Source organism: Rhinolophus sinicus, chromosome 17 (genome assembly GCF_057876585.1).
Source record: "Rhinolophus sinicus isolate RSI-liver-muscle chromosome 17, RSI-T2T, whole genome shotgun sequence".
Lineage (NCBI taxonomy): Eukaryota > Metazoa > Chordata > Mammalia > Chiroptera > Rhinolophidae > Rhinolophus > Rhinolophus sinicus.
In genome coordinates, this window is record NC_142517.1 from 164,079,860 (window position 1) to 164,103,947 (window position 24,088).

At 50.6% G+C, this 24,088-nt stretch overlaps 3 protein-coding genes across 5 annotated transcripts; all 3 read left to right on the forward strand.

The window, feature by feature from the left end:
• The first annotated feature begins 44 nt into the window (after window positions 1-44).
• On the forward strand, window positions 45-15,888 carry HOXD9 (homeobox D9). Of its 2 annotated transcripts, none has more exons than XM_088794116.1 (3): window positions 45-182; window positions 12,755-14,559; window positions 14,907-15,888. In XM_088794116.1, exons 2-3 carry the CDS (start codon window positions 13,752-13,754, stop codon window positions 15,146-15,148), a joined length of 1,050 nt encoding a protein of 349 aa, XP_088650242.1. In that variant the 5' UTR covers window positions 45-182; window positions 12,755-13,751; the 3' UTR covers window positions 15,149-15,888. The 2 variants fall into 2 exon arrangements, with proteins under 2 accessions (XP_088650242.1, XP_088650241.1); XM_088794115.1 differs by lacking the exon at window positions 45-182 and adding an exon at window positions 10,940-12,658.
• Window positions 65-10,793, forward strand: HOXD10 (homeobox D10). The gene is made up of 3 exons (XM_019739272.3): window positions 65-182; window positions 3,330-8,482; window positions 9,825-10,793. Exons 2-3 carry the CDS (start codon window positions 7,528-7,530, stop codon window positions 10,100-10,102), a joined length of 1,233 nt encoding a protein of 410 aa, XP_019594831.1. The 5' UTR covers window positions 65-182; window positions 3,330-7,527; the 3' UTR covers window positions 10,103-10,793.
• Window positions 15,889-20,303: 4,415 nt separating the features above from the next.
• HOXD8 (homeobox D8) lies at window positions 20,304-23,817 on the forward strand. Of its 2 annotated transcripts, none has more exons than XM_074338331.2 (2): window positions 20,304-22,009; window positions 22,371-23,817. In XM_074338331.2, exons 1-2 carry the CDS (start codon window positions 21,427-21,429, stop codon window positions 22,661-22,663), a joined length of 876 nt encoding a protein of 291 aa, XP_074194432.1. In that variant the 5' UTR covers window positions 20,304-21,426; the 3' UTR covers window positions 22,664-23,817. The 2 variants fall into 2 exon arrangements, with proteins under 2 accessions (XP_074194432.1, XP_019594830.2); XM_019739271.3 differs by having other exon boundaries at window positions 20,314-22,009; window positions 22,368-23,817.
• The last annotated feature ends 271 nt before the right edge of the window (window positions 23,818-24,088 follow it).

Consider the following 24,088-nt stretch of genomic DNA (forward strand, 5'->3'; position numbering starts at 1 on the left):
ACTCACCCTCCTCCCCACCAGCCTGCCTTCGGCAGGCCCAATGTTCTTGGGTTTAATGACGCCTCTTCTCTGTGGAACTCCACCATTCCTTCCCACGGTCAACTCGGGACCTCCCAGCGACCACTGCAGCCTGCGGATGAGGCCGGGGACTTGGCCGAACGGATCCTAATAAGGGGAAAATGGTAAATGCAAACGTCCCTTTACAATTTTACCGCCAGTGTGCTGTTGTTCTCCCTCCCTCTCTCCAGGTCTGCGTGGGGACGCTGTGGGATCTGTAGAGAGTTAGGCCGGCGCTGCAAGGCACTTGTTTTTGTTCTGAGTTTAAGGGACCCTGCCCTTCCCACTTGGTGAACGCAGATTATTTAAAATCTGGGAAATGTACCTTTGGTTTGTCGTATCAAGGCATGAGTCACTGTCTTGTGTGTGAATAAATGGTTTCTAGTAAAATGGAGGTTACAGCTTCAATACACTGTATGAATTTTCCTCTTTGAATAAGTTTAGTGTCTGATTAGGACATTTTAGTGACCAAAATCTTCACCCCCATGCAACTGAAAATCAAGTGAAATGCTTTTTAATTCCATTAAAATAAGAATTGTTCCTTTCTACTTCACCTAGGCCACCCTGGTTTTAAAAATCATTTTAGGGGTGAATTTCTGAATTGAAGATGTGTCCCAGGTGCTGCCTTCTCCAAGCAATGAGGTCGGGGCAGCAGGAACCTATAAAACAACACTGCTCCCACCCCATTCTAGCAAACTTGGAATTTCTGAAAAAACAAAAACCATTTTTAAAAAAACTGGTTAGAAAATCTAAATTCACTCTTAACAAGGTATCAAGGATCCAATGTCCCTTAAAAGAAACCAAAATTAGAACCCTCCATTGAAAAAAATAGTTTGCTGAAAGGAAGTTATCAGTGGGGAGAGAGGGCTTGGGGTGCTTGCCGGTGTCACAGCCAGGGAAGATAAGCCCCATTCCTGGAATAGGGCCCGAGGCTGCAGACCCACTTCTCACCACATTTATCCCTTCAAGTTAAAGAATGTGGTGGGGGCTGCACTGCACTTTATGTTGCAGGGCCAGGCCAGGCTGTTTACAAAACCTTGAACTGTCTAGACAACACCATAAAAGCCAAAGTTCTAAACAGCTTAATTGGGTTATATTATACACCTTCTGGTGGGCCCAAAAGAGATTTCCGCAATGTGCAATAAACTGGAGGAGTGAGAGAAAGCTTCTTTCTCTGAAAAGAGTAAAGTGAATCTTATGACTCTTAACTTCGCATAAGCCCAAAGTAAAAAAAAAAAAAAAATCCATAAGATAGACGCATCGCATGCCTCTTCCAAAGAGGCAAGCATTTCTAAATGCAAAAAAAAATTTAATTGCCAAAGCTTTTTGGGGGGGAAGGAAAAACATAAGTGCATAAGTGTATGCCTTTGAACTTCCAAAATGTCAAGGTCATCACCTTTAACCTTTCTGAATAATTAGGCGCCTTAAGGTTCTTCTGTGATATTCATCCGCCACCCACTCTCACACACACATGCTCACACACATCCAGATCCCCACACACATTTATGACCACACAGAATTATATGGGGGCTCACCATAAATCTAAGCAAATTCCTAATTTCAGGATCAATAAGCTTAATTTCCCTTCAAACATTTGCGTAATTCAATAGCAATTGACTTCTTTTTCAAATACTGATTTGATTAAAATGTCTACCAGAATGTTTTTAATACAGCTAGAAAATGCTGGGGTGTTTTTTGGGGGGTCATAGATAGTCCCCTTTGCTCTAAAGAAGAACCTTGCTTTTAAAAAGCAGACATTTGAAAAGGAAGTTCTATTCAGACTTACACCTTCGTTATATTAAAAAAAATTGTCACACTGTCAAATAAATTATTGCGCTTTCTATGATATGAAACAAAAGAAAATATATTGTTCTCAAAAGCGTCGCACAACCTTTGGTGAAAGATGCAATAGACACAAAGCCTACAATTGAATAATTTCGTTCGGAAGGGGATTCCTTTGTTTGGAATTCTGGGTGTCCGTTACAATGTCAGTGCCCTAGTAGTATGATCATTCCAGGAGCTTAAAATGGTTTATTTCTTTCTCTCTCCATGTATCCTTTCTTTCTTTCTTCCTTTTTTTTTTTTTTTTTTTTTAACTGCGGCTAATTGTATCAAGCTTGTATGTCCACCACCTTAGGCAAGCGATACCATTTCCCGTTTGCATGACCTTGGACAGCCACACGGGGGCGTGCTCACGTTCCAGAAGCCGCGTTTGGCAGAGAGGCTGTGGTACCGAGTCTTTCCGTTACTGGATTCTAATAAGCAATCAGCCCGTTAGAAACAGGCGGCCGCTAAGGTGTTTGTTTGCTGTTGGTTTGTGCTAAGCAGCCATGAGGTGTGGGAAGTTGTATAAAGACAGAGATAAGGGAACCAGCCAGATTTCTGAAAAAAGCGATCTCCTAATCGTTGTCTCCTTAAAGATAAAGCTGTTGCAAAGAATACCTTGTTATAACTTGGTGGTATCGAGGAGAGATTTTTAAAAGGCAAATATGTGCACTTCGAAATAGTAATGCGACTGCGCGTTAATTCAATTAGGGGAAATCAATATTCTAACTGGTTTGAGTGCAGAGAGTGATATGAGGATAGGACCACCCCCTTCCAAAAACCGCGTCTGCTTTGCGCGCTCTCCGACCTCCTGGGACGATTAAAAGGCTTTTGTTTAAAACAGATCAGGGCGCCGGCAACTTAGCTGAGTGTGGTCCCAGAAAATAAGGGACGCGTCGGAACGGAGGGGGTCGTTCTGGGCGAGGAAGTCTCCCCTCCCCCCAGGGTCGTGCCTGGCGCCAGGGGCTACCGGTAGCGACTGGGAGGCGCAGGCAGGACTAGGAGTTGGGGAGCCCAGGGCCAGGCTAAGCTGATGCGGCGGCGGGAATCGGCAGACTGTCCCGGGATACGTTTATACTCCAAGGCGTCGTGGAATGGGGAATACATTTGAAGCAAACGGGCTTTGCATTTGACAGACTCCTGGACACCCTACCAAGTCGCCTGCTGGCCTTGAGCACGGAGTTCGATTTTGGGACCAGCTCTTGGAAGCAGTTTTCTTGCCGCGAGCCATTCTAGCCCGTGTCCCCTTTGCAAAGTTCCTGACATGGGGGTGGGCCTGTGTCACCATCAGAGGTCCAAAAGGGAGGTTCCAAAAGGGAGGGCTCCAGGACGTGAGCTTCCTAGGATGGGTGGCTGTCCCTTCCCCAAAGTTCATAGTGAAGCGCACCCAAGCCCCGGAATTAGTGCGGGCCTGGGTTGACTCCGCTGTCTCTGTCTCCTCCCTCCAGGCCCTGGATCAAAAGCCCTGGGTCCACCCCTGAGAGCTGGCATCTGCTTCAGCGGTGGCTGAGGCGCCATGAGCACCCCAGTGAGGCGCCAGCCAGAGGCGTGGGTGTTCCCTGTGGGAACCCCGGGCTCCAGCCTGTCAGACTGTGGGTCCAGCTTGGCTATTGTGAAGCTACATTTTCCGGGGCCTAACTCGGACCTCAGTCCACGTGGGGTGAGAACTCCCTTCCCCAAATATCGTTGTGTTCCTCTTTAGGTGGCTCCAGAGGGGGGCGCATGTGGCCTTGCAGGGGGCCTCTTGACTTTGACTGGCAGCCTCCCCGAGCAGAACGCAGTTCCTTTTCTCCCTGTGGCACCTAAGACGGACCTGAAAAAGGCCAGGGGATTGGACCAGGACTTTGGTTGGGGGAGGGGGGTAGGTCCAGGACAGAAGGGGTCAGGCTGAGCCCTTTTGATCTTCAGAGCTATGGGGCTTATACAGGGTGGCCATGTATCTTGAGTAGCCAAAGTCTCAGATCTTGAAGTGGAGGGGAAATGCGCTGAGTAGGAGTCTTTTGTGTCTACAATGGAAAGAGGCTCCCTGGCTGCTGGCCCTTTTGCGTGTCTCCATAGACCCCCTTTTCGCGTTGGTGGTAGCTTCCCCAGCCTCTCCATTTGCTCCCTTGATTTCTTGATTTCTTTTCACATTGGCTGGGAGGTGCACCGTGCAACCCGGAGGGGCCCCTGGGGGAAGCAACTTTTAAAATTTGTCTCCATCCACTCTGCCCCCAAAGAGTGGCACAACCCTGAGGCCAGGCTGCTCAGGGCCCAAATTCAGGGTGAACCTAGGAGCACCCAAGTCCATTCAGGCCCGGGGCTGCTGCAGTTCTTCCCGGTTACAGGAGAGCACAGATGCAAGCCACTCCTTGATTACAAATACTAATTTCTTGCTAAAGTGACCCTTTCATTTTTTTTGGGGGGGGGAGAACTTTGCTGGAGAGAAGAATGTTTGGTATAAACATGGATATTCATCTCCTTTATGGTGCAATATTGATTTATTATTAATGGTAACTGCTCCCACTGATCTAAGGATGATCGAGAACAGTGGCTATGCAGCTACATTAGATACTCGTAAGCAAAATAAGGTTGGCCTTGAAAGCCGCTGCCTTTTCATTCTATTTGCTTCATCTTAGCCTTAGGGTCTTGGGCAAACTTTCTATCCTCCCCTGCCATATCATTCTCTTGTATTAAAACTATTTTGCTTGATTTTTATGATAAAATCTCTCTGAACTAGTGGAAGTCTCTGGCGTAAAGGAGGTGATGTGAGGGCAGAAGTTTGAAAAAGAATAAATTAGATTTGTGATAATAGATTCAAAATTATATCTGATACACATTTTTTTTTGCGAGTGAAGAAGACCTATTTAAAAACAATTTCAATGGGGGGGGGGTGACTTTGAGCTCGAAGCCACCAGGAGCTGAAACAGAAAAGCCCTCACATTCAGAAGGCAGATTCTGCCTGTTCTGGCTCACCGAAGACCTACCCGGTCCATGAGGAATCGCTGTTTTTTAGCCTGCATGTTTTCTTCATGTATAAATAAAGATTATGAAAGGGCATTTGATGGGCATAAAATTCCCAATTAGATTGAACAGTCTTGCCTTTGGCGTGGTACAGGGAGAATTGGATAACCGAGTTCCTGGCAGCTGCCCTGGCCGAGGTGCACAGGGACGGTGCTGGAGCGCCAGGCTGGCGTCAGGGCGCCTGCCGAGGGCGCGGGTAGCGGGCACTTTGTCCAGCCCTGGGCACCGTTAGCTGTGGCTGGGATAATGATCTCTGCCTTGTGAGAAAGCAATTTTCGGGGTGCTGGTCAGTGGCTGTTAGCTTTGAACAGGATCTTAGCAGACTGGAGTTAAAAGTTGCTTTTTGTTTTGTTTTTGCCTTCCTCACTCCTCTCCCCCAAGCTTAAAAACAGACACCCCTGCCGAAAGGTAATGTAATGTTTAAACCTCAAACTTTGCCGGCCCTGCAGTCGCAGTCGGAGCAGTTAGAGACGCCAGGCTTTTAACCTGACAATGATGTTGTATTTGAACAGCTGCATAAAGGTTTAAAAGGTCTGTCTCATTGCCACCGCAGAGTTGTTTTTTTTTTTTTAAAGGGGTTATTGTTTGGGCGAGGGCACTGCGAGGGGACAGACGAAGCCGTCCCAAGGCCGAAAATAATTCCCAACCCCTGTTCCCACCAGGCCAGGGGAGATTCCTTTTGGGGTGAGGGGACAAAGAGTTTGTTGGAAAACGTTTTTGTGAAGGAGCAACGGGGCTACTAAGTCCTGCAGAATGCTGGGCACTTAATGAGCATCGGGCTCCAAAGAAATGTTCTGCTGAGGTGGAAACCCAATTTGCCCACAAGTTCAGTCTGTGGGCCTGAAATCCAAGGCCAACCCATGACAGGGAATGTGGGGAGAAGAAAACATGGATGCCTTCCCAGACAGAGAACTGGTTCATGATCAGAGTTGGGGTGGGGGGGATCCTTTTCCTCTCTCGGATGCAGAGAAGGGGATCCGGAAGCCACAGGACGACTCCAGCGCCCTGGCCCGGCCCCTCGACCGGGGCAAGCCTCTGGAAATCAAGGTTAAAGCTCCCCGCTGCTGCCTCGAGGCCCGAGCTTCCGAAAGGCTGCTCACCCGCCTGGAACCAGAGAACGAGGGAGGAAGTTGTTGGAGAAGTTTCTCATAAAACTCCGAGTTTCCATGGTGGTGATGGTGGTTGTTCTTTAATGAGCTCGACCACAACCCCAGACCAAATCCTCTTTATAGAACTTTCTCTCACCAAAGGAAACAGGGGACTAAGATTCTTCCCCCACCTCCTTTTTTTTCTCCCTCCCCTTACCCAAGCAAAACCATGTCAAATAATTTTAGGAATTGTCCAAAACTATAAAACTCAACTTCTGACAAAAGTATAGCTTTTAATATTTGACGATTTGTGTTAAAACAAAAATTGACCTCCTTAGTTAGTAGTGAAGGGGAAAATCAATAGTATAATTTTCAATAATTCATAAAGCGAACGCCATTATGCTAAATCTTAACTATTAATCTTATCCTTTACAAAGTCTCGATTGATTTGTTAATAAAATATCTTCCCGTGTGTGGCAACAGCGGGTATAACTCTTTAAAAACCTTCAAAAGCAAGAAAATTACCAAGTAGCCCAAGAATGTAGATGAGAATTTTATTGATCGCCCTGATTCTCCTTAATATGTATTAATAAATTCCACAACCTTTTGTACCTTGCACTTGTCAGAAACCAATGCTTTTACAAAATCCATAAAAGGAAAACATTTTTCTTTGCAGAAGAACCAAATGACACCTTTGCATCTCTCTCTCTCTCCTGCTTGGCCCTGTCAGTTTTCTAAAACTTCTAGAGTCTGAGGGCGAGAGTTTTCCTCTTTGAAAAAATTATTTTCTTTTTCTCTTCCTTCCTTCCTCTTTGCCCTCCATTTATCAGGGTTTGTGGGGAGGAGAACCTCAGTTTAGTTTTCCTGCTGGGAACCCAAGGGCCTCTTTCGCGGATTGCAAACTGCTCGACGAGTGGATTGTCTCCGGTCTGAAAGCTCCCAGCGGCCTGGCCCGCAGAGGTCGGGGTGTGGTTCCTCAGAAAGCCCAAGGCTCGGGTAACTCACCGGGGCGCGGAGGGGCCCGGAGGCCGGGCGGGCAGGCCGAAGGAGAGGACAGCGCCGGGGCCCAGCCGGTCCTCGAGGCTCTGGGGTCGGCCAGCTACTTGGCCTCTCGGCCCTCGAGGCCCTTCTTGCCTCTGCTCCCCAGGATACCTTAGCCGCCTCTTTGCGCGAGAGTTTTTCTGTGGACACCTGGGGTGGATGTCTCAGAGCCGAGGGAATCGACTCACCTTCCCAGGCTTCCCGGGACAAAATTAACCAGCCTGGGCCCCCACCCCCGCCCGGGTCCCGGTCCTCTCGGGCGCGTTCTGCCTGGGTGTATGCCGGGGGGAAACGCTTCTGTGCGCTGGCGCCACCGCACTCCGGCTTCCCTCCCCAAAAGTATCCTCCCGGAAGCCCCTCCGGCCTAGCCTTTCCTTCCGCCAGCGGGGCCCAAAGGCCGGAGTTGGGGACGCGAGTGGGGCAAGCGGGCCAAGCGAGCCCCGGGTAAGCTGGCGGGCGGCGGAGAGTGCTGGGTGGGTTGTCTCCAGCGCGCACTATCTCGGGCGCGTAGTAGATGTCGCTGTTGTCCGTGCTTACGCTGCCGGCCGGCCGGGCTCTGGAGCACGTGACCTGCGAGGAGGCTGCGGCTCAAGGCCATTTTCAAATCTCATTGGCTTGGTTGTCATGTGGTCGGCAGAGGCATCCACAATTACACGGGGAATGTTTTCCTAGAGATGTCAGCCTACAAAGGACACAATCTCTCTTCTTCAAATTCCTCCCCAAAATGTCCTTTCCCAACAGCTCTCCTGCTGCTAATACTTTTTTAGTAGATTCCTTGATCAGTGCCTGCAGGAGTGACAGTTTTTATTCGAGCAGCGCCAGCATGTACATGCCACCACCTAGCGCAGACATGGGGACCTATGGAATGCAAACCTGTGGACTGCTCCCGTCTCTGGCCAAAAGAGAAGTGAACCACCAAAATATGGGTATGAATGTGCATCCTTATATACCTCAAGTAGACAGTTGGACAGACCCGAACAGATCTTGTCGAATAGAGCAACCTGTTACACAGCAAGTCCCCACTTGCTCCTTCACCACCAACATTAAGGAAGAATCCAATTGCTGCATGTATTCTGATAAGCGCAACAAACTCATTTCTGCCGAGGTCCCTTCGTACCAGAGGCTGGTCCCTGAGTCCTGTCCCGTTGAGAACCCCGAGGTTCCTGTCCCTGGATATTTTAGACTGAGTCAGACCTACGCCACCGGGAAAACCCAAGAGTACAATAACAGCCCCGAAGGCAGCTCCACAGTCATGCTCCAGCTCAACCCTCGCGGCGCGGCCAAGCCGCAGCTTTCGGCTGCCCAGCTGCAGATGGAAAAGAAGATGAACGAGCCTGCAAGCGGCCAGGAGCCCACCAAAGTCTCCCAGGTGGAGAGCCCCGAGGCCAAGGGTGGCCTTCCAGAAGAGAGGAGCTGCCTGGCTGAGGTCTCCGTGTCCAGTCCCGAAGTACAGGAGAAGGAAAGCAAAGGTCGGTATGAGCAAAGTTGTCACCCCAGCGGGGCGCGCAGCCCGGGAGCCCGGCAGAGGGGGAGCACCTGGGTGCCCAGCGCCGCCCGGGCAGCCCAGGTGGGGCCGACTCGCAGGTGCAGCTCCTCTCAGCTTTTAGAGAAGCAGTCTCAGTCCGGAGATGGTCTCCGCTTCTCCGCGGTTGCCCTGGCCCTCCTGGCTAGTCCTGGCCCTACGTGATGGCGCCCGAGCAGAGGAAGGGCTTGCCGGGTTTATTTTTCCTGAGCTAGATCTGAAATGCAACAAAGGAGTGCAAATGAAACCTGCGGCTCGTAAACACGGCCCCAGAATCTCCTTTCTCCCACTCAGATTTGCAGTCCCAGCTTTACCTTTCACCCAATGATGATTTTAAGGTGGTCCAAGGCACCGTGTTCGTGTTCAAGTGTATGCACCCCGCATCTTGCGAGCTTGGAGGCGGCAAGGGGAACCAGATGGCTTGGCTGTTTGGCGCTTGGGCCGGGGGAACAGAGCTCCCTGCCTCTGTGGGGCTAGGTAACCTTGGCTTTGTCTGGGGGAAAGTGCAGCAAGCTTTGTAATCCGTTTGCAAAGGGGGCAAAGGCGAAAGAGGGGAGAATGGAATCTGCATGGCCCACCTGACAGAGCTAGCCTTAGGGCTGGGCTAGGGCAAAGAGCCAGGGGCTCTGGTTTTTTGAGAAGGAACCTTGCCCGTGAGCCTCTCCGCCAGTGTCCAGAGGTAGGCCACATGAAGAAGCTATATTTCTAGGGGAATGCCTTTGTGTGAGGGCAAGAAGGCAGAAGAATTCAGGAAAATCTGGGGAATGTAACAATGCCCAGGCAGGACTGAGGGAGTGTACTCAGTTCCTTGGTTATATATTGAAACAGAATGGACACCTATGGGGCTCCCCCAACTGACTCGGAGAAGTGGGGAAAACGTGGCTGACTTGGGGACCTGAGGGAGCAATGGGGTTGGTAGGCTTGTCTAGGCTGTGGCTTGCTTTCTTCCACTCCAGCCTTGTCATAAGCTGACCACTTAGAATGTTGCTGGGGAGATCCTGAAAGTTTACTGTTGTACTAATGTTTTGTGCAGGTCAGAAACTTGAGAGAGAGAACCCTGACACAGAGGGCGAGAGTATCCGCCCATCGTGTCATTTGGGGCATTTAAACTAATCTGGCATCAATTACAAATCCCTTCCAGGGCCCACCTCATGTGAGTAATGTTTAATACCAGTATTTCCCAAAGCAGCCTGGCTGCCAGCGGGGTCATGGCCAAGGGTACATTTGAACAGACTGAGAGAAAAAAAAAATTCTTGATTTTTTTCTTCTTCTCCCTTTAATTTTGTTAGAGGAAATCAAGTCTGATACTCCAACCAGCAATTGGCTCACTGCAAAGAGTGGCAGAAAGAAGAGGTGCCCTTACACTAAGCACCAAACGCTGGAATTAGAAAAAGAGTTCTTGTTCAATATGTACCTCACCCGCGAGCGCCGCCTAGAGATCAGTAAGAGCGTTAATCTCACCGACAGGCAGGTCAAGATTTGGTTTCAAAACCGCCGAATGAAACTCAAGAAGATGAGCCGAGAGAACCGGATCCGAGAACTGACCGCCAACCTCACCTTCTCTTAGGTCCGAGGCCCGTGGAAGGCCAGGATCAAAGAGGGGGCACTGAGTTCCAGGGCCGAGTGCTGGAGGACTCGGAAGGCGGAAACAAAACCTTCATTGCTCTTTGTTTTGTTTTGTTTTGTTTTCCTGCTAGAATGTGACTTTGGGGTCATTCTGTTCGTGCTGCAAGTGATCTGTAATCCCTATGAGTATATATATATGTATATATATATATTAAAAAACTAGCACGTGTAATTTATTATTATTTTTCATCGTAATGCAGGGTAACTATTACTGCACATTTTCATTTGAGTCTTAACTTATTGGAACTGTAGAGCATCCATCAATCCATTCATCCATCCAGCAATGTGACTTTTTCATGTTTTTCCTAACACAAAAGGTCTCTGTGTGTGATTAGTCCATGAGCTCATGGCGTTTTGAATATCAGTACTTAAAAGTACTTAAATTACATATATATTTAAAAAAGATTAAGAAAACCCACAAGTTTTGGGGGGAGGGGGCCTAAAAAGCACATTACAATGTATCTTTTTGCAAATGAATTTAGCAATTGTCCTTGGTGAGATGGAATATTGACGATTTATGCCTTGTAGCCTTTCCTTGTGGTGCATCTGTGGTTTGATAGCGTGCAACAGCAACCTGTCTTTTCTGTGCATGTTCTGGTCGCATGTATAATGCAATAAACTCTGGAAATGAGTTCGCTCCTTCTGCTTTCTGAAATGGAAATGTAGTGGAAATGAAAACTTTTGGTGAGATTCTCTTCCTGTCAAACTGCTTGTTTGGGGCAGTTGAGGGGAGGCATAGAGAGCAGGGGAAGGGATGTGGAAGAGAGAAGCTGGAGCAGGCCTAGGGTCCTGAAATTTGGCAGTGGTGGGGGGAGTGATACCCAGCCTGGGTGTGCTGTTTCCATAGTTGGGAGGAAAGAGAGTCCTCTTTTCCCTACCCCCCAACGATTGAATTGAATTCTCAATGGGTGTAAATTTCTCTCTAGCCCGAGCCTGGTGAGTAAGTAAGCCTGTGCCCAAGCTGCTTTTTCCTCAGAGCTCCCTCTCTTTGGTTTCAGTTGTGTTCTTTTTAATGCTTTCAGTAGGGTCTTGGCAATTTCTGGCTGGCGTGAAATCCTCAGGGGCTGGGTTGAAACCAGTCTTGACCACCTGGAAACTGCATGGCCTCCATTGCAGGAGCAAGGACAAGCTCCGTTTAGCATTGCATCGGATTCAGTTCTGCCCCCCATTCCCTCATGCTCACCCTCATCCCAAGCACAAGACAGCCAGGCCACAGCAAAGCAGAGGATGGATGAGTTTTGCCATCCCGCTTTGCCCTAATTTCCTTATGGAAAAATTTTATGCTCAGTCATTACCTATTAGTGGCACACATGAAATTGTTTTTAAGGAAAAGAAGATTTTCCCCAGTAAATCCTTCCTCTGTTTAATTACAAAATGCTGGTTGGAGCCACTGTATCTGGGAGGCAAGAAAATGTATAAAGGGTGACCGAAAGACAATTTGCACATAAACATGACTTCCTATGAAGTCCAATGTTTCAGCTGCCACCATGGCTTGGAAAACTCCAGCTTTCACCAGTATATATATTGCAGGATCCTCAGCCCAAGAGATTGCAGACTTATCTAGTCTTGCCAGGGAGAAGGGAGGAGAAGCCCTGGGGAGAATTGCTGACAGAGAATTCGTTACCCCTGGTTGTGCTGCAGTTTCAAAGAGTCTCCAACAGCTTCAAGCAGCTTCACAAAAAACGTTGTTCTTCATTTCTAAAAACAATATATTTATGGGCTCTAAGCCTTACAGCCCTCATCCAGGGAGTCTGGCAGACTCCGTATTTATTCAGAGTTTTAAATTTCCTCCTCAAAACCAAGAACCTGCCCCAGTTCCAAGACAGAACCCTTTAGAGGATCCATTTCCTAAGGGTGGAAGAGAGCCTGCTCGGAAGGAATGCCAGGTTGGGAACACTGGAATCCATTTGTCCAGATCTCCACTGGTTGGGCAGGAGAAGGTGGGCAATTTTGACTTCTCGGTCTCCTCCGCTATGTGGGGAGCTCCATTAGTTGTTGACAGGGGTCCATGTCTCCGAGGAAAACCCGCGCTACAGCCAAAGGCAGCAACACTGGAACAAAATTAGAAAGCCATTGGCAAAGACAATCAGGCCAGAAGTAGCCATTTCCCCCCTTCTTTTTGGGCTCGAGGTGGGCTGGGAGCCCTCCAAGGGTGCGCTGAGCAACTTGTAGAGCGAGGACTATATCCTCCGCTGCCGGCTCCCGGCTGCTTTTGTCTCGGCTCCCAGCCGAGTTTCCGAGGCTTTGTACCATGGATTTGGGAGTGACAATGGGCATTTGCCTCAGATTCAAGGCTGCCTAGCCTTACCTCAGGAGGCAAAAGAGAGAGAGAGAGAAAGACAGAGAAAGAAGAAAAGAGAAAGAAAAGAAAAGAAGAAAAGAAAAGATTTCGGAAGTGAGTGGCCCAAGGACCAGGCCATTTTTAAGACATCTCAGGCATCGGCTTGGAGGCCTCTAAGTGGGAACCAGGCAAAGCGGCCCTGCCCCGGGAGATGAGGTTCCTGCTGGCCACTTGGAGGGAGGGTCTGGGCGGCGGGCGGGCGCGGGCCTGCGCTACCATTTGGGTTCTGCCCTATGGTATATTCTCTTCCAGGGCCTTTCTAGCAGCCCCGGAGAAGACAAGGCACGCTGGCCGCCGCAGTCCGCACGGTGCCGACTCGCCAGCCTGCCGGCCGCTTCGAGGGCAGACAGAAGCTCCGTCTGTGGCCGCCGCTGCGCCCAGCCCGCGCGCGGGTCAAGTCCTCTCCAGCTCACCCGTCGGGCCGCGGCGTGTGCTCAGCCTCACGTCGGGGGTGTGTGTGGCTGCGCGGGCGTGTGTGAGTGTCGTAGGGGGAGGGGACCCTCCAAGCTGCTCCATCCGTCCGTTTTATTAGGGACACATTAATCTATAATCAAATACACCTCATAAAATTTTTATTGAAAGGCATAATATCATTACAGAGGTCTTCCACCTGTTTTAAACAACACGACAAGCTGTGAGAGAGCGTGTGTGTGGGGGGGTATGTGTAAGGAGGGGGTGGGTTTGAGTAGGGAGAGAGGCACAGGGAGAAGAACTCCCCTCGGGCGCCAGGGGGCCGCCTCTGAAGGCCGGGCTGCTAGGGGCCGCACCAGGCCTGCGCGACCCCGGCTGCTCCCGGCTGTGCCCAAACTCTCGGTGAGCCCAGGACGCGCAGTCGGTAGCTGGGAGCCCAGGCGCTGGGGAGGCAGAGCCGGGACCGAACTGCAAGACCAAGGGCGGCAAAAGGAAGCGAACAAATAGTCCCCAGCGCCTCCTCCGGCCGCAGTCAGGCGTGTGGTCCCAGTAGCTGCCGAGCTGGCCGAGCCAGGCTGTGCCAAGTCCGGTGCACTGGCCGGGACCCGCGGGCTTTAATTGCATGGCTTATGTTGATGATGATTTTTTTTTTTTTAATCACAGCAGCCCCCAGTTTAGCGGACTGATTTACTCTTGGTATTGGTAAATATGATCACGTGGGCCGCGCGACCAATGGTGGAGGCTGCAGCCTGCGAACTAGTCGGCGGCTCGGGCGCCGGCGGGGAGCGGCGCGGCGGCGGGCAGTGTAACCTTGGGTGGGAGCGCACGGTGCTTCAAAATGTCCTCCAGTGGCACCCTCAGCAACTACTACGTGGACTCGCTCATAGGACATGAGGGCGACGAGGTGTTCGCCGCGCGCTTCGGACCTCCTGGGCCCGGCGCGCAGGGCAGGCCCGCAGGTGTGGCCGACAGCCCGGCCGCCGCCGCCGCGGAGTTTGCCTCGTGTAGTTTTGCCCCCAAATCGGCCGTGTTCTCTGCCTCGTGGTCCGCGGTGCCCTCCCAGCCCCCGGCGGCGGCGGCGATGAGCGGCCTCTACCACCCATACGTGCCCCCGCCGCCCCTGGCCGCCGCAGCCTCTGAGCCCAGCCGCTACATGCGCTCCTGGATGGAACCGCTGCCCGGCTTCCCGGGCGGCGCGGGCGGCGGCGGCGGCGGCGGCAGTGGAGGCGGCGGTGGCCAGGGCCCTGGCCCCAGCCCTGGCTCCAGCGGCCCACCCAACAGGCGCCACTACGGGATTAAGCCTGAAACCGGAGCGGCCCCGACCCCCGCCGCCGCCGCCACCGCCGCCACCTCCACCTCCTCCTCCACTTCCTCGTCTTCCTCCTCCAAACAGACTGAGTGCTCTGCGGCCCGAGAGTCCCAGGGGAGCGGCGGCCCCGAGTTCTCGTGCAACTCGTTCCTACGGGACAAGGCGGCAGCGGCAACTGGGGGAACCCGGCCTGGGGCAGGGATCGGGGCTGGGGCTGGGGCCGGGACAGGCGGCTCGTCGGAGCCCTCGGCTTGCAGCGACCACCCGAGCCCCGGCTGCCCGCTGAAGGAGGAGGAGAAGCAGCATCCGCAGCCACCACAGCAGCAACTTGACCCAAGTAAGTGCAAAAGAAATTGCCCCCTGATTTATTGCTGAAACCTGTAAGGCTCGAATGTGCAAAACTGATAGTTTTACTAACCTATAAAAACGTCTAGACGCCTACCTTAGCCTAGGCGAGCAACACACATCCATAAAAAAGCTTCCCATAACCACCTACCCTGGGTGCGCGGTTTGTACGGTAAACAGAGCGCGGGCATTAAGGTTTTTTTATGATAATTCCCCCAAGTTGTGAAAAGCGACCATCCTTGGTGAAATTAATTTAACGACCTCTCTCCCCCACCCTGTCGTCTCTCCCTGCCTCCCCTCCGCCCCTCGCTCCCCTTCTCCAAACCCCCCTCTTCATAGACAACCCCGCAGCAAACTGGATCCACGCTCGCTCCACCCGGAAAAAGCGCTGTCCCTACACCAAGTACCAGACGCTGGAGCTGGAGAAGGAATTCCTCTTCAACATGTACCTCACCCGGGACCGGCGCTACGAGGTGGCAAGAATTCTGAATCTCACAGAGAGACAAGTCAAAATCTGGTTCCAGAATCGTAGGATGAAAATGAAAAAGATGAGCAAGGAGAAATGTCCCAAAGGAGACTGACCCGGCACGGCGCCGGCGGGACCGCTCTGTTTTGCAAAGGCAGTGGGTTTTTTTCTTTGTGGGTGCTTGATTTCCAGAAACTCTCCGCGATACGGACATTACACACACACACACACACACACACACACACACACACACACACACCTTTTAGGTAGAAGTGACTGTGTGGTTGGTCTCTGTGAGGTATTTGGGGGACTCTATATGTGCTCGCTTATGTGTTGGAGAAACCAAGTGGCTTTGGGGTTTTGCCCTGTCCCGTGCCCTCCCTTTCCTGCCCCATTGGTTCCTTAGGAAATGCTGTATTTTGTGAGTGCACGCTGGCTCGAGCAGCCCTCTCCTTTGTAAATGTCTTCCATGTTTCTGAAAAGTGCTGTAGTTTAGTCCTCAGCGCTGCTCAAGCAGGGCCACGCGCGCCCCACTTCCGAGAATGAAGGCAGAGCGACGGCAGTGCGGAGACTCGCCGAGGCCCGGCCGGGTAGCCCACCGGTTATGAAAGCCCCCTTTCCTCAGGAAGCCCGCGGCCCTCGACTGAGACCTGGAAGGAGAGAGAAAGAGGAGCCCAGGGCCTCTGGAGTGGCGGGGTGGGGATTATTCAGTGCACTGGAGGAGCCGCTGCCCTCGGGAGGGCTCGCCTCGCGTGGGGCCGCGGGTGTAGGCCCGCCGGGTTCCTGCCTGAGGACCAGTTGTAAATGTTACCGCTTCCTACCAATAAATGCTGATCTGATCAAATGGAGCCCAGACGCTGGCCCGTAACGCTGTGTGCCTGCTTTCTCTGTCTTTCTGCAAAATATCACCCTCAGGAACTTCTTTCCCGTCTCTGCGAGTGAGACATTGCTAAAAAGCCGGGTCCTTCCACCTGAGAGATGTTTCTGATTTGCCTCCGAGTTTCCCTTTGTGTGGACAAACCCAGCTTAGAGCACAGACCATGGCGGGGTGTGTGTGGGGAGGGAAGCGGGGGTGGCGGTCCGGTCTCTCCCTCAGCTTGCTTCCAGCACCTTAGCGAACTCTGTGCCCTGGAACCAGTGTCAGCCTTGCAGCAGTGCACAGAGGAGCCGAAAGGCCCGAGAAAGCAGGCAGCCTCTTGCTGGGGCGCTGGCATACCATACCCCACGTCTCTCTCTGATCATGTAGTCACAGCCATCGACCCCCTCTCCAAACAAGGGAAAGGCCAACTCTGCACTCTGGAGCAACTCCTGAAGCACGGCGGGTCTGTCTGGCTCCCGGAAGGCTGAGCCGGTCAGGCTGTGAGCTTCCGCCCCTCCCCACAGGAGCCCCAGTGTGACCTTAGCAGATCAAAATGGTCAAGGCTCTCCTCCGCAGTTACCTTCACCCCACCGCCCCCTCTCCCTCACCCAGTTTCTGTGCTCGTTTAGCCCCCAGCTTGGCCCTCTGAGGGCCTCATTCAGAGGCTAAAATGAAGGTCATTGTAAGTGAGGGTTCGGGCCCAGCACAGCTTTTGCAGGCCGGAGAGGCGGCGGCGCCGGGCGGCCTGAGCTGGGCGGAAGGCAAGGGCGAAGACAGAGTTTTGGGGGTTCCTGATGAAAGAGGGGACTTGAAGGAAAAGCAGAGGGGGGCGGCGAGGGAAAGCCAAGGCCCAGATCCGGCAGAAGGTGCTGCGTACCCCCACCCCTGCGGCCAACCCGATACCTAGGGCTCTTTGAAAACAGGAAGAGCCAAGGTGTCATAAAGCCATCGAGCCGGCGAGACGTCTGGAGGTAATGAGTTTACGACAGGCCCGGCGCTTCGCTTTGAAATCATCTCATTTTGATGTTTGTGTTTGTAGGAGGAAAGGAAAAATGCAGACAAAACTAGGTCTTAAAATCTGGACAATAAAATATAAACAAGACTGCGTTGGACCAAGAAGGCAGGGGCTTGGGAACGCCCGGTGAGGTGTGAGCACTTAGGAAATTAAAACGGGGTTGGGTAGGAAGGAGGAGATGATGTATTTCTGATTTTTAAAATGGTCTGGGTATTAGAATTAGCCTTCGGTGGGTGCCTCTTCATAATATTTGACTATGGCCGTGGTCTAGCTTGTTCTTTTTGTTTTTAAATCGGCCTCTTATTTGGGGGTGGGTGAGTTAGTGATCTTGGGTCATTTACTTAGGTCGAGGGTCTCCCAGCCTCATGGTCGGCTGGAAAAGATGAAGTTACTTAAATGCCTTTTTACAAAAAAAAAATCTGGCCTTCCACTCCAAACTCAATAGCAAACATATTATTGGAAATTATATCTATTTGCTTATAGAAAATATAATAGTTACTGCTGAGTTGGAGGAAAGTGTTTTTGAAAATGAGAAAAATGATGAACCTCACAGGAAACACCTAAGCTGATTAAAGTCTTTGCTTTAAAAAAAAATTAAAGTAGAATGCTTAGTCACTTTATTTCATTCTTTGACTTTTGATGTAAACTTAAAATCTCCTTTATTGTGCATAGACATTCCAATGAACACAGCCCAGGGGGCCTTTCCAGACAACCACTGAGATCTAGCAAAAAGCTCTTAATTTGGTCTGTATAACCCCCATCCCATTGCCCAGAGAAATGGGCCTGAAGAATTAAAATTACAAAGTTAAAATAGCAAATATTCATGTTCAACGCTAAGTGACAGTTTTAAAAGAAAAAATTCACAAAATTTATATTTTATTTTTTGAAGTGCCTGGCTCCTCTGGGGGAAAAAAATCCTGTTGCAGTTGATATTTAGAAAATTGTGATTTTTGTTAAATCTAGTCCAACCTATAGTTGTGGATGATTACAGAATGGGGACCTACTGTGTCTGGCAAAAGAAGGGCTGGAAACTTTTGAAAAAGACACTACTAGAAGCTCTTGGGAGCACAAATATCCTTGGCATTCAGGAGCCCCTATTTGCTGCTCTTCACTTGTTGACAATCACAGGGATGAAGCATTATTAGTGTCAGCGATCCAAGCCCCAGTCAAACTGAAGAACAAGATTGGAATTATTAATAGTTTGAGTCGAATTAAAGGTAAGCTAAACTCGGTCGGCTCCAGGTGGCATTTGGCCACCAGAGAGCGCCGTTGCTCCACTTTGTGATCTCGTAAAGCAAGAGTTGGGGGTGTAGGAAGGTTTTGATTAAAAATATTTATAATCTTATTTTAAATTCCAAATTAGGATAAATTTAACAAATAAAGAAGCAATGTGCACTATTAAATTCTGTAGCCATGTTTGTTAGGTATAAAATTTTGGCTTAGTCAGGATTTCAGAAAATTTGGACTATGGCACAGCTGAAACTATAAAACGTTATGGTAAGTTAATGCGTTCTATCAAAACAGAAGCTTGTAAAAGCATAGATCTTTATTTGCGAAGTTAATCGCTCTCTTTTCCCATTCAGATTATAAATAAAATGCTTGAAAGAAAAACTAAGTGTTTTGTCCCAAGAGGAAACGTTGTGTTGTAATAATGTTTTCTTAATTAGGCCAGAATGTGTAGAAATGAATTTTGTTGTATTTGTATTTCTTTTTCATCCTCCAGGAACCACACAGATCTAGATGGTGCCTTGCATTATTGAGATCTGGGTTCACTCTCCCTTTTCTCCATTCCATTTCAAAACCCACTCTTTTATCGAGTGTTTAAACACACCACACACACACACACACACACACACACACACACACACACACACACACACACACACACACACACACACACCAAACAGTGAAATAAAAAAGGCACGATACAAAGTTACTTCGAAACCTTTGCTGAAAATAATATTCTTTTAATTGGGTATTTGCAAGACCGGAATACAAATCATTAACTGTCAGAATCCGGTTCATTCGCCATAGGATTTAAAGGAAGTTTCACCTGGGGATAACTGGCAGAAACACACACACACCCTACCCACCCCCACGCGCAAAACACAAGTCTCCTGCACTCCACTAATTTAAAAACTAAATAAACCATGACTTTATCATCTGGAGATGTATTAGCAATCCGTTTACTTTAACCATTTCCAGCCCTTCCCTGTAAAAACAATTGAAAGAGTCTTAGACGTTATTATCTTGTTATGCCTTTCCATATCGACCTTATTTTTTTCATTTGCAAAATATGATATTTAGCTCTCCTGGACTTATCTCAAGATCACACTCTCAGGCTGGGGCAACCCACAAGGAGTGGGGTTAGTTGAAATCACTCGCCTGCTGCTCCTTTGGGGGCCGTCTGGGATTTTCAGACATTTGCATTTGGCGTGAACAGCCGGCGGTAGTGTGTGTCATCGTTAGCAGGAGCGTCCTGGATGGGCTCAGGGCGTGTTTTCGAGGTTGGTTCCCAAGGCCCGTGGGCCTGGCGTCCTCACAATGGATTATCCCCAAGGGAAAGGGGCTCGGTCACCCAAAGAGCACAGGAAAATGGTCAAGTAGGTGAGGGAAAACTCAACAGAGACCTATTACATTTATTGGACATTAAAACGGGAGTAGAGAGGGGGGAAATATGTGGGGGACACAAGGCGGTTGGTGGTGTAACGCAAAGCGGCTTTAGAGCGAGCTTCAAAAATCAGGAATATTTTCCGATTCACACTCGACTCGACTGGCCCACATGCCTCAGGACAGTTCTCTTTCTCATCGCTCACAAGCTAGGATGAACCTTCTCTTTTCTTTTGGAAAAATTATTAATAGTAACTTTTAAAGCTCAGCCCCGCGCCCGCTCTTGGTAGTAATTACACAGGCTTGGCTGATGAACTAGAATGGTTAACAGGAGATGGGTGCTGCCTGCAACTGCCTGGAACCGGCGGGATCCGAACGCCGGCCCCGGAGGCTCAATGGGGGGACTCACGGGCGTCGGTCCCCCGTGCTCCGCCCGGGGTCACTGCCTGCTTTGGTCCGCTCCACACCGGGGCTGAAACCCGGGAGCCGCGCGTCCTGCCCAAGGAAATACCACGCACCCCAACGTGAGTCCTCCTTCCCTCCTTGGAACATTTCTGTCCGCTTTTCTACTTACTCCCTCAGCAATGCTAATGCCTCCCTCCCCACATTCTTCAGCCTCCCCCCTGCGCTTGGTGCTGACGTCTATCAAGGCTGAAATGATGGAAACTATATTCATGGGCATGATTTCCATTAAATATCAATTAACCTGGGAGCCTCAGCCAGGCATGCAGTGCGTCAAGGGTAAGTGTACATCTCATTTCCACAAGGCCCGCTCGGCTGGACAGGGCTTAGATTCGCTTTGATAATGACAGGTTCTGGGGTCACCCTTGTGGCTTTTAATCAAACCACTTGGATAGGATCTAACTTAAAAAGTACGGTCCGTTCCGTCTACACTGCTTGCCCATGTTTCCTAGGCTGCGCCCGCGCGTCCAGAAGTGCAAAAGCCACAGCCAACTTCTGCGGGGCTGCTCTAGGGGCCGGAGGAGGGAGTCATTTGCTCTGCACCCTCCTGGGAGTGGCCTTCCTGCCTCCCACCACCACCCCCCAAGTGTAAGGCACCGCTGCGCCCCCACTCCGCCGGCCGCTGCCCACATTCGCTGGGCCCCGGGGGCACGGCGAACCCTTGGCAGTGCGGCTTTATGGGCCCCCTTTAAGGCCGGCGGAGGCATCTCCCTGCCAGTGTGAGGCGTCCCATCAGGAGCAGCGCTATCGCCTCGGATCCCTCCGCGCGGTTATCTCACCCCCATCTGGCTCCCTCTCCGCGCAGTGGCGTGGTGCGAAAATGCCTCGCCGGGGCGCACCGGGTCGGCAGCCCCGGCGGCGGCGGCGGCGGCGAGAGCAGTGGGAGGGGGCCGCGGGGGGGGGCGAGGTGAGAGGTGGCGGGCAGAGGGTGATTTTTTTTTTCTTTTCCCTTCAGAGCGGGGGTTTGTAAACCGAAGCCAAAGAGTGTCCCCGTGGGCCGGGCGCACTTTTTTTTCTTGTCCCGGTGCGTACAGGGCCGCCTGGTGCCTGAGAGGAAACTGGAGGCAGCAGGGCAGGTCACCCGGGGCGTCGGCGATTAAATTGCGGCCGAGCCGGCGCGCGCAGGGAGAGGCCGGGAGGGCGGTGAACGTGGGGGCTGGGTGAAGCCCCGCGACCCGCGAGAGGGACGGCGCGAGGCCGAGGCGGCAGGCGCGAAAGCCGGGCATGAGCGCCCAGTAGCCGAGCGTCCGCGGGTGCCGAGCCTCAGAGGCCACGCGCGGGCGGGCGGGCGGCAGCAGCAACGTAACCCGGCTGCCCCAGCAGCGTGAGCAGCCGCCCCAGAGGCCCCCGCGGCAGTGCAGCCGCGCTGCGGCGCGCTCCCTGCCTGCTCCGCTCCGCCCGCCCGCCCGGGGCCGCCCTCCCTCGGTCCCCGGCCGCCGCCGCCCCGATGAGCTCGTACTTCGTGAACCCGCTGTACTCCAAGTACAAGGCGGCGGCTGCGGCGGCCGCGGCCGCGGCGGGCGAGGCCATCAATCCCACTTACTACGACTGTCACTTCGCGCCTGAGGTCGGCGGCCGCCACGCCGCCGCCGCCGCCCTGCAGCTCTATGGCAACAGCGCCGCCGGCTTCCCGCACGCACCCCCGCAGGCGCACGCGCACCCGCACCCGTCGCCACCGCCCGCCGGGCCGGGTTGCGGTGGTGGGGGCGTCCCGGGCCCGGGCCAAGACTACTTCCACCCCGGCGGGGGCAGCCCGGCCGCAGCTTACCAGGCCGTCCCCCCTCCTCCTCCGCATCCTCCGCCTCCGCCGCCGCCTCCCCCCTGCGGCGGGATTGCCTGTCACGGGGAGCCCGCGAAGTTTTACGGATACGATAACTTACAGAGACAGCCGATTTTTACGACCCAGCAAGAGGCCGAGCTGGTACAATATCCTGACTGTAAATCGTCCAGTGGTAATATTGGCGAGGACCCAGACCACTTAAATCAGAGCTCGTCTCCTTCTCAAATGTTTCCCTGGATGAGACCACAAGGTTGGGATGCAGTTTTTTTTTTTTTTTAAGCGGGGAGAAGGGGAGAACTCTTTCATTTCACGTTCTAGCTTTAAAACTTCCCTTTCCTCTCCCTCTTCTACTTGTGTACCTACAGTGGCTCTTATTCATAAAGTAATACAGACTTTTACCCCCTTAAAGGAGAAACCAAGATGATGCGGACCGAATAATTGTGAAGACCTTTTCTCTCTCTCTCTTGCCTGCATATTCTGTATATATCAACTGAAGAGAGTTGTGCATATTCCATCCCTTAAACCCATTCCAGAAACCTCCAACAACCTGCAGAGGCACGATTACACGTTTAAAACGTTTATTTTCCTCTTTTGTTTGTTTTAATCAGCAGCTCCTGGTAGACGAAGAGGACGACAAACCTACAGTCGTTTCCAAACCCTGGAGCTGGAAAAGGAATTCCTTTTTAACCCTTATCTGACCAGAAAGAGAAGAATCGAGGTTTCCCACGCCCTAGCCCTCACCGAGAGACAGGTAAAGATCTGGTTCCAGAACAGGAGAATGAAATGGAAAAAGGAGAACAACAAAGACAAATTCCCGGTTTCCCGACAAGAGGTGAAGGATGGGGAAACTAAAAAGGAAGCCCAAGAGCTGGAGGAAGACAGAGCTGAAGGCCCAACGAATTAAATTCGACCTTTAAAATTCTACCATTGACTATTAAAGCTAATGATCAACATATGCTGGTGGACATCACCTATTTTCTTTGTTGGAAAGACTTTACGTGTATTTCAAGCTACCTTCATGTCACTGCTCTTGAGGTTTCTGCGCTTTGAGAGGGATTTGGGTGTTTAAAAAAGTTTCTAGTGTGGTATAGAAGCAGCACTTGAGCTGTCCTATATAAGGGTAATTTGATCCTACCTTGTAGCGATATTTTTATAATGGTAGTTTTTAATGTTTGGGCTGGTGATTTGCCTCAACAACATAAACTTCCTAATGATTAGCACTAAATAATTGAATATAAAATGCTTTATTAATCAAACAAGTGCACTTGAACATTTTGAATCTTTTCTTTATGGTGAGTAAATTAAAAGAAGTCTATTAATTTTTTTAAAAAATTATGCCTGCAGAATATTTACTTTGATTAAAATGTATTATTTATGTTTTTTCCTTCTGCTTTTGTAATAACGGTTCGGGTGCCTTTTGTTTACTCCTAAAAGGTTTCTTTATTTTGTAAATGTAGTATCTCTGGGAAAAGTCTGGGCCAAATATTTGAAAAGCACATGTTAGCTGAAGAGTGTAGTGTGTAGTCCCGGCTCTGCAGCTTCCTTAAACTTGGGGAAAATGTTGGGCCAGTGACAAAAGTTTCAGGGCAATGTCAAAGTTGACATTTAATGATTTTTCTATAATCTATACAAATTATGACAATGTAATCATCTAGAGTGAATGAATACTTGAAAAGCCAATTATAACATTTTCACTCATTAACTTTTCACTCTGGCAAGTCGCTTTGTGGAATGCCTCTGCTTTCTCAACTTGCTTTCGTTTTGGTGTTCCCTGAATGCTAGGTGTCTATACTGTGGCCACCGCTGTGATTCCGTTTTGTTTTGTTTTTTGAGTAGGTGCCATATTTATTTGTATTCCCTTCGCTTTGTTTGCACGCCCATTTTGAGCCAACTTGCAGTGTGTGTCTCAGATGTCGGTTGGTACGTCCTCTGTTGTTCTCCAGGATGGTTTCACCTATTTGAAACAAGCCCTGAGAGCAAATGCAGAAAAATCCAAGTGTAAACAACCGCTCCAGAACTTAGCTAGCTCCTTAATAAAGAAATGAATCTTTTTCTAGAGCTAGTGTCTTTGAGCGCCGCAAATAACTCTTTTCCTGAGTCAGGAACAATTGCCTGGGCTCACATGAAGGCAATGTCCCGCTAAAGCTTCTATTTGATAAAAAAAGAGGTGGGGGGTTACATACACCCACACTATAAAAATACATAAATAAATGTAGGGGAGGGGGCGCTTTCTTTCATTCCAGAGAGGACTGGCTAGGCTAGCCTAGCTTTATTTTGCTCTAAGTAACCCTGCTAAGATACTGTGAAAGCTTTGAACTTCACAAAGGAC